This window comes from Anopheles darlingi, chromosome 2, assembly GCF_943734745.1.
Source record: "Anopheles darlingi chromosome 2, idAnoDarlMG_H_01, whole genome shotgun sequence".
Taxonomy (NCBI): Eukaryota; Metazoa; Arthropoda; class Insecta; order Diptera; family Culicidae; genus Anopheles; species Anopheles darlingi.
In genome coordinates this window covers 870,001-879,904 of record NC_064874.1, presented here as the reverse complement: position 1 = coordinate 879,904, position 9,904 = coordinate 870,001, and the positions used below count along the sequence as shown (strand labels likewise).

General features: G+C 49.8%; 2 protein-coding genes across 2 annotated transcripts in view; both read right to left on the bottom strand.

Annotated features, from left to right (window-relative positions):
- Window positions 1–7,323: 7,323 nt before the first annotated feature.
- On the bottom strand, window positions 7,324–8,718 carry LOC125950464 (uncharacterized). The gene is made up of 2 exons (XM_049678467.1): window positions 8,283–8,718; window positions 7,324–7,340 (listed from the first exon to the last, which is right to left on the bottom strand). The coding sequence occupies exons 1-2, from the start codon at window positions 8,716–8,718 to the stop codon at window positions 7,324–7,326; spliced, it is 453 nt and encodes a 150-aa protein (XP_049534424.1).
- Window positions 8,719–9,189: 471 nt separating this feature from the next.
- LOC125950397 (uncharacterized) overlaps window positions 9,190–9,904 on the bottom strand; it is a 980-nt gene continuing 265 nt past the window's right edge. Inside the window, exons 1-2 of the mRNA XM_049678347.1 lie at window positions 9,776–9,904; window positions 9,190–9,707 (exon numbers count right to left, since the gene is read on the bottom strand). The exon at window positions 9,776–9,904 is cut by the window's right edge and continues 265 nt beyond it. Of these exons, the coding sequence (XP_049534304.1) occupies window positions 9,190–9,707; window positions 9,776–9,904 (647 nt within the window). The remainder of the gene's footprint in view (window positions 9,708–9,775) is intronic.

Here is a 9,904-nt window from a genome sequence, read left to right as displayed (position 1 = left end):
ATACGTGACAATCCCGCTCTGGCTAGCTCTTTCTTCCTCTCGTTCGCCTCTCTCTGTCACTCTCTCTCTCTCGGTTCGCCGACATTGAGGATCAAGACCGAAGGCCCGACGAGCCGGTGGCACATTCCAGCGTCACTTTTAGCCCTTTTGCTCGCATTTCTCCGCTCCGGCTCCGTCGCGAGGTGGCTTTCCTTCACCCTTCACTCGATCGCGCTTCGGTTTGAATGGGGAGCTCGAGTGAGCGAGTGAGCTACCTCGGATGTTGGGGTGCGTTTGTCGCTCGCTCATGCTGGACATGCTGGTGGCCTCGGCACTTGCCCGCAGCCACTTGTGGACGCGTCGTTTTTCGTTTTATTTTTCCGATCGCCTTGGCAAATCGATCGTATCGCCACCTGGCCGGCCTGGCAGAGAGATGAATCAAATCTGTCTTCGCCATTTCTTTGGCTTTGCTTTTTTCTCTTTTCGTTCGATTTTGCTTCCACCGCGGTGCGAACAGAAAAGATACTTACCGTTTTAGCTGCCGGTAAAGTCACAACAAACAGGGATTTTTTGAAAACAGTTCAGTAACGAATCAACCAAAGGCCTTCTGCGATGCTGGAATTTGCGCGCAGGAAGGAAGTGGCTACGATGTGTTCCGTTCCCAGGACAGAAGGAAATGATTTAAATCTGTTGCAATTTGTTATCTTCCAAACCGTTCTGGCATGGTACGGAAAGCTTTTGCATAATGTTGTGTACGAATTTGCATTTCTCGCGGAATGTGCGGATCTCGTTTTCAAAAGACAACAGCTCCGATACGAATTCGACAACAAAAAAAAAACAACAACACCGAGAGAGAAGTGTAATGGAACGATGGAAAGGACTCCATTATGAAAATGAAAGTAAAGAAAGATATCTTGAGGCAGGCCCGCGACCTCGCGTAGCCATCGTAGGCTGACGGTTCAGTGAATGGCACTATCTTCCACTTTGGCTGCTGCATACATTTGTCGGAGTGGTCGACGGTTAACATGACGGTTTCGAAAACGGTACTCCTCTCGATCCACTTTCAAGACCACCGTGACCGGAGCAACCGAATTCGACGAGCGGACCTTTGCCGATCACGTAAGACCGGATCGCGTGCGGGAAGATGCCCTTTTTGCAGGGAAAGGGACGCTAAGAATTCGGTTCCCCTCCGTTTTGGTTTGGTTTGCCCTCAAGGACATTGCTAGCGATCATTTTGATCCTTTCCCCACTATCCCAGGTATCTTCCTTCGATCGATTTGTTTTGGGGGGTGCTCGATGAAGCCCGCTGGGCACTCGATCATGGGTAAACCAGAAAAGGGTCTTCAAGCTAGAAAGGGGAACCCAGGCGCTCCGTAATGACCGCTGTAATACACGCGACGACGAAATGAGCCTTTTCCTTCTTCTGGTGAGTCCGCGTCGTTGCTGTTACCGCCTTGTTATGGCCACCCAGCCCACCACCACCACCACCATCATCGTCCACCGTCGCACTTTCGCACATCAATTTGCCAGCCGCAGCTGCAGCAGCAGCAGCAGAAGGGTTGATTGAAAACTGGAAGCTCAGAGCGTCCTCTCGACTGGGCGCACTGTTTGTGGAAAACCTGGTGGTGCCCGGGACAAATGTCGCTCCGCGCGGCGTCAATTTGAACCGACCAACGAGCTGACGGTGGTTGACGTCGCGTCGAGTGTTGTTTTTTTTTAATTTGCCGATTTAAATGCGACTCTAATTATTTGCAATCCTACTTCCCCAGGGAGGGTGGCGGATGGCCGGCCCGGTGCGCACACGCCGAAAAGGACGCCATTCCGTTGATGATTTGCAGAAATGCTACGACACGCGCCCGTGTGCTTTGAGGACACGAGCCAAGCCCACGTCTAACGCTTGGCTGGAACCAACCAACCTAAATGGTTTGTGGTCTAATTTGTTGCGCAACTCCAACTCCGGCCGACTGCCTGTCACCTCCCCAGGAAATCGGTTCCAATTTCGTCGATGCCGTCGTTGTCGTCGTTGTTGTCATCGTCGAGCGAGATGATTTAGGGATTTGGGTGTTGGGCCGCGGGTGAAGGGGAGAGGAAGACAGTTTCTGTCCCGGTGGTACGCCATCTTGCAAAGCACTTATTCGCAAGTTTGCGCCTAATTTATTCATCAGCAGGGTAGTGGAGACCGGGGGACTAAGACTGAGGACGAAACGAAACGAAAGTGAAACGATCTCGAGGGGCATGTGGACCTTTCGTCCGTTTGAGCCTCCAACCAACAATGGGCAATAGGCAATCAAATCTTCGTGACCCTCGGGCTTTGCCGTTAATGTGATCTTGGGTGGTGTTGCCGTCCCCTTTGACACCAACGCCCACGTGGACACGTGGACCGCCGAAGGCTACCGAGAAAGGCCAACACATTCATCGCAGGGTGCCTCAGCAATATTTATACATTTCACGCGGGATTTAAGCCAGCATGATTGACATGATCCGCGCGAAGCGACCTTCACCTCCCCTCCCTCATTTCTTGACGCACAAGTTTGCACTGACAAATTGTATTTTAACTAAGATTTTCAAACCGTAAGCGACATTTCGCTGTACTGGAAGTAATCGTCACAATGCCTTTGCCTTTTGCCTTTGATTAAGAGCCGCGTGGAAGGTAATGAACCAAAAGGCAGGACTTTTCCCTCTTGATTACCACTGCTCGAGAGATCGCTTTCGAGATCGAGTCCCAATCGAGCTGAAAAACAATTTTATAATGATCCTAACGATCGTATCAATCAGTAAGGGTAAGTATGATTAATATGTACCAATCAAATTTCAACCAATCAGCTGCTGCTGCTGCTGCTGCTGGCGCGATGCTGACTTTTACGTAACTCATATCCACAATTTGCGCGTTCCATCCACCATGTGCACTGCACTCGGCTCGGACGTGGCTCAGCAGAGAGAAATCCTTCGGAACGACATGCAGCAGCCACCGGCACCGTTGCCGCCACCACGCGTAGTTTCCCGATCATAGTAACAGATGATACAGCTTTCGTCGTTAATCAAACAGAGCAGGTCGATGGATCGCGGAGGAGGCGCCGTATAGGCCCCGTGCGCACCGGTGCGCACTGGGTCCGGAAACGGTGGAAACTTGAGGCTTTTCGGATAGAAACGGAATTTGTCAACCACCACGCTGCTGAATGCTGCTGATTCTTTCGGTGCGGTTTTGTTTGTTTTCGATAACACTTTCCGTTCCAACGAGGACCTCATCATTAATCAACGGATCGGAGATTTGGTGGTGGCACTTTCATTCCCTCCGCTGCTGATCAAATCAAACACAACTGAACCGCGAAATGCTTCTCGAATCTCTACACCCGTTTGGTGTTTGTCGATCAAGAGAGACACGCCAGTAGCGGCACCGGTTCCTCAAACACAATCGCAGCAGCAAATCTCCGGAGCCGGAGACACTACACTCCGGGTGCGTGTATTGCGTCGTTGTTCCGTTGAATTGTGCTGCGGCGATGGGTGTTGGACATGTTACGAAAATTGCTAACAAGAGCAATGCGGACGGGTGCTCCCGGTCCCGGTGACCCGGTGACGTCTGTATCGATTTCGTTCCGCCTTTCTCGATGTTCATTCTCCTCTTTCTCCTAGCTGCTAGGCTGCTGCCCTGTTTTGACGCCCTGTTGGCTGCTTTTCGAGTCGAATCGAATTCGAATGGCAACGGAACTACGGTCCGGGACCGCAGCAGCAACAGCAGCAGCAACCATTGCCTACAGCCACGGGAGCCGTGGCATTGGGAACAGGGGGAGAAAAAAAAGAGATCATCTCAAAGATGATTGATTAGATCGTATCAATCAAAACCGCGCGAGCTGCCTTGGGTGAGTTGAGGACAAAACAAAACCAAACCAAAAAATAAGAGGAGGAAAAATACGTTTGTGAACTGTCAGTTAGCGGCTAACGATCTGCCGGGGCCATTCGTCACGTAAGTGTATGTGATAACCAGGTGTGCTCTCCAATAGGAAAGGTCCATCCTCCGAATCCCATCTCCCGGGAGCACCCGGGAGGAACGCACGTCGGCGTTCGACCTCTCGTGAGGCGAAACAAAATGCTAATAAAAAAACGATCGAAGCAAATCGCGAATCCGCGCACTGCGGGCCACCTCGGAACCACCAGCATCATCAACCCCGGGAGCGCGGTCGAAAGCTCGAACCGTTGCTCGCTCGGTAGCTCCGCTCGGTAACTCGTCCCGATAATCTGGGGGGCCGTCGCCACGCCGAACCGCCAGCGATTGGAATGCGCGGCAATGTGCGGTCTAATCGCTTTGGAAAGGGCGAGTCCCGGCGGCTGCAGTGGAGCACGAGATTGAAACCTCAAACCCGAGCGGCGAAACCTTGCGAACCCGGGGTGGACATGTTTGAGTGATTGAAAAGTGGAAATCTGCCTGCCACAGATAACGCGTGAACGTGAGGAAAGCATAATCCATCAGCGACGATGGTTACGCCCCAGCTTTACCCTGGCTGCACGATTGCTGTTTTGATCATCAGCATCGCCAGGATGAGCACGCGATCTATGCATTGTCAACCCAAAGGATGGAAGGAGTAAAAATGTTGAAATGATTCAATCAATCAAACAAACGCGATCAATCGCGTCTTGATTTCGATCATTGTTTTTCTGGTACACTTCAGCTGTTTTACATAAGTGAGACCACACACACAAACACACACACAAACACACACTGAATGCAAAGTTAGATAAGTGTCGCTTGTTGCAGGTTTCCTTTTCCGTTAAGTGGTCGTGCGGCCGATTCTTTTGGATTTTATTTTTAGCAAATAAATGGGTCATAAACATGCGGTGACCATGGCGACCGGTGAGGTCAGGATAGAGTAGAGGGGTTTAGCGGTTTTGTGGCGGGACCGACACAAGCCGGGACACTTGATCAAATTAAACGGCCATAATTTCCTGTCCCTCTAGTCCAGTTCGCCAGCACTAGTTACGCACCAGACCCATGAGGCGAATGAGTGCACATGAGATGGTTTCATTTGCCTGCCGTTTGCCTTTATACCACAAATCCCACAACCTCGGAACCCCGGGACTCGGCTGTCCCATTGGCTATGCCTACGCGATCACCGGGGATTTAAAATGGCCCCGAGCGGAATCGTCGTCGTCGCCGTCGTCGCTCGGTCGATCGAGAAGTGTTTTTGTTTCTAATTTTCTGTGGCCAGAGCTGTCTACGGAGAGCACGTCGGCGCGATCCCAAAAACCGATCCAAATATTGCGCCCCCCCCTCACACGTGAAAACCCCAAGCCAGAGGTTGACCGAAATGAGTCGATGAAATTAACTTTCAGCAAATTATTTTCCTGTTCCAATGATTGTTTCATTTTCGCCAACAGTTTTACAAAGCCCGATACACACACACACACACACACACAACCTCTCTGTCTCTCTTTTTCTATCTGTTGTTCTCTTGGGTATGTAGGGGCCAACATACACGCCGACACAATCCTTGGGTGAAAGTTATGGGAGGAGAGGGGAATGAAGGCGGGAGGCGAAGGAGTGAGTTTCCTGATCCGACGCGGTGTGAGATTTTCCCCCGAGGGGAGGACAAGCACACAATCGATCGTACGAAGTTGATCGAAACCATGATCGAACCGGATGGTTAGTGATCGAAAATGAATGAATTTAGAGCGTGATATAATAACACGTGTATGTATGTATGTGTGTGTGTGTGTGTGTGTGTGTCTGTGTTTGGACACGTTTCAAGTGTATTAGGGAAGAATTTGATAAAGAATGCTAACACTGTTTTAATCCGTTCGTCTGCTCTGTAAATTTCAACAAACCATTTCACTGTCGTAATAAAAATAATATTGAGTATGGATTCCATTCCACACCCACCGACGAACGAATGCCAATCTGTGTTCCACATTTTAAGTTGTTCACATCCGGCATCCATCACATGTCTCCCCCTCTAAAAGCGACACGCAACACGATGGGTGAGCGAATGTCATAAGCTTTCCCGATAACGGGCCGGACTCAGCATGCCATTACAGCTTCCAACCGTAGACACGCGCGGTAGCCGAACTACCCTTCCACGCAATGGATTGACATGTTGGGCCCCTCAGACACACGCGGCCATTTCATCGGGTGGCCGGCTTTTGGCGGCCCCATGTTGGCTCGTTAATATCACATTTGCTTTCGTTTTCATCGGCTCGGGGAGGGGGAAACAATGAGGAGCGTGCGGATCGTGAGTACGATCGCGCGAGTGTGAAAGACATTCATCTGGGTACAAGTGACTCCCGGAGCCGGGGAGCCTGCAGCAGTGGATCACGCACTTTAATAAATCTGTCGATACACACTAATCACAGTAGCCTGGCCTAGGAAGCCCTACGTTTGATGATTCAAGTACGAAGCCGTGCATAAACTACCACATCTTAGTTGGCCTTACGTCAATTGCACCGGACGGCTGCTTAGAGCTGCTGCTCCTGTAATAGGCTCTGGTGGTGGTGGTGGTGATCCAGTTGCAATTCGATCGTGGCGATCGTATCGTTTTTCTGCATTTCATCCGCTGCAAACTACATGACTGGAATGACTGGGGTCTTTTTCTCATCTCGGGCATACCAAGGCACCACGCTGGGATACGGTCACCTGTGGAGAACTTAATTGAATCATTTCACCGGAAGACCTCCTACTGGCCACCACTCAAGAAGGGCAGTGCAAATGACGGGTTCTCTTTGCGCTGCAAATGCGATCGGTGCAATGCGGCGATGCGTGATGATTGCAGGTCTATAGCTAACATACTGCTTACACAGCAAAATGGTCTAATGATTCAAAAGTTATTTATTACTTACTGCTACCCTGTGGTTCCATTTATCCGCTTAGTTCCACGTAGAATCATCAACTCACTGCTGCACATTGTTGGCGTTGCTCTTTGGAAGAGCGGTGGGTTCTTCCTTCTGCTTTGATATTTCGATAAGAAATGGCTAAGCAACAGTTTGCTTTTTAAACGGGCTGCTAACAACTGAAAACCACGCACCAAATGGTCTTAGCGTGATCGTAGGAAAAACGGGTTGCGAAACCCCGCGAACCTTGTTTAGCTGTAGAGTTCGTTATTAGCAGAAGGTATGCAATGTGACCACTTTGCTCCCTGCTTGCAAACAACATTGCATTCAAGCGCCGAGATCGCGATCGCGTTTGCTGAGATTCAGCACCAGCGGTTAGCGGTTGGACATCGCTGCAAAAAGTGGGAGTTTTGAACATTTTTTAACACGTTTTGGGAATTTCTTCATGAAGATAAAGGTGACAAAAGCAAAATAATGTCATTTGGAACTCCCGTCGTGGTTCTCGTTGAAAAAGTAACCACCCCGGCCTTACAGACCATGGAAAACTGCAGCAAGATCTCCAAAAAGACCGGGCAGATCGAGAAATCTGGCCACTTATTTCGCGGGTTTTCGCAACCCGTTCTACGATCACGCGAAGATAAGCAAAACCCATTTTTTGAATTGTTACATAAGCGTCATGAAACCCATATTTCAAAAGAATTGCCGAAAGAAGCTCGCCCACACATGCGATAATCATGCGCACTATTCATTGGTGGCTTTGTTTGCTCTCTTTCGGTCGACCTCGTTTCCTTACCGGCGAACAATAATATGTACGACAATTTTTCTATCGCTCGACAAGATCAACAGCATGCGCCCGGACGAAATGGGTGCGTGCGTCTCATCGCCATTATGACTCCCGCGTGCCCCCGAGAGCTCGGAACAGTACGTGCCACCCAAAAAAGAGTATTGCGCAACAAACTGATCCTGGTTGCGGATAGATGCATGGCGAATTTGCATGCACAGCACACCCGCAGCAACCTGCGCTTTTGCTGCAGGGTAGGTGAAAGTTTCCAAAAAAATTATGACGATTATTCCGCACCGATCGCAGTACACCATGCATCTGTGTTGTTCTGCAAACAAACGTTTATTTAACCGCAGGTTTGCCTTCCGGGGATGTATTCATAATGCTCATCATTCATCTGCTACAGTTACCGTCTCCTCGGCGATGACTGGAGCCGTTTCGGGGATCACCTCGGGGACCTCTTCTGCGATTACCTCAGGGACTTCTTCTGGGAGCACGTCGGGGATGACGTCAGGCGAAGGTTCCGTAGCTTCAATAATTTCATTTTCACTGTCTTCCTCTCCAGTCTGCACTTCATCTACGCCGCTGCTATCGCTCTGATCCGTTTCGTTTGTTACGTTCGATTCATTCGTTGCTTTGCCAGCAGGGGCTTCTTTAGTAACAATATTTATTTTCACCGTTTCAGAAAACAGCTGTAAAGAGTTACCCCTTATCCAGGCAAACACAAAGCGCCCGGCAACCGTGAGCAGCGAAGAAATGCTTAACCTTTTGGCCACGGCCATAACGAGCAGAATGGACTCCAGGTTGCGGGTAAAGAACTCTTGCTCCCAGTCACCGATACCGTCGTTCTGCTGGTTGTTACACTCTGCCGGCTCTTGGTTGTTGGAAATCTCTTTGTCTCCGCTTTCGTTCGTCTCCTCTTCGGGCGTGTTTTCCGCATCCTGCTCTTTGTGATTGCCAAGCCATTCGAGCATCAGCTTTAACAAATACGCATTAGCTTCGGGGACAACTAAGATTGCGTTTTCAATCGTGGGTGTCTGCAGCTTCTCCAATCGTTCCTGTAACACCGCGGACCCTGCCAAAATGTACGACTCGATGGTGAACATTTCTCCATCATTCGATTTCAGCTGCACCTGATCCATCGCGCACCGACCACCGGAGTTCACGCTCCACTTTTGCTTTGCAGACACAGACCAATCTGTTTCGATGGTTCGTTGAACACTGACTGGCAGACACACACCGGCTTCTAGATGTCGGGCGTCACCATCGAAACTAGTCGCTGCGTATCCATGACAACGAATCTTTTGAAATCAACACAAAATAATTATCTTCTTGCAAGTTATTCATTAGCGTTACTTTATTCGTGGGATTTTTCTATCGGTTAGTTGTACACGGGAGAAAGAAAGAGAGAAAGATAGTGGGTACACTATAAATTAGTTAACAAAATCGCCTTCATCTTAATACGGGGATGTGTAGGAGATGTCTTGGCAAAACGGTTATAATACTCAATCATTGTGGATCGGCTTCATCCGATCCGCGGCGAATACATTTGGCAGTTATGGAGAGATGCAGCAGGAGTCCTGCACTCGTTGTACTTGATCAGGTCAGACAGATTAAGCACGAATGCTTTTGATGCCCTTCATGTACACTCCATCGCCATGGGATGGAACATACTCGTTCGTGTTGAAGTTCAGTTCTGAGGAAGGATTGATTAGGAAGCGGTGTGGATAATAGGAAAGAACAGGGCTCGAATACTGCCCTACAGGACCGTTGCTGTAGTGGGGCTGAGGTTGACCGTAATGAGTCGTTGGGAGTGCCGATGCATACTGAGGAACCGAAGGTTGCTGTAGAGCGGCAGCTGGCTGGAATGGTAGGAATGCTGGCTGCGTCGAGGTTGTCGTCGGAGGTGGAGTTGGTGAGACGGTGTACGGACTCGACGTGAGGCCAGGCGCAGAATGAGGTATTACAGACTGTTGTTGCTGCTGTTGTTGCTGCTGCAGATAGCCGGGATGAATGTACTGTTGGTTGCTGTACTGTGGATAGACGACAGGACGAAGCAGCTGGATGTATTGCAGACCACCAGTTGGTTGTCCTTGTGGGTTGATGTACTGCATGATCAGCGGTGTCGTGGCTATGGAAAAGATTCGGATAAACAGATAAAGCAACCTATAAAGCGCCAATGTTTCGAAGGAGGCTTACCTGGAGCAAGCATATGATTTCCTGCGGCCTGTGGCATAACGGCGACATAGTATTGACCTTGTGTAAGTCCTGGAGCAACCGCCGGTGATGGTTGCCGGGGGTAAGGATTAGCAAGACTTGGTGGAGATA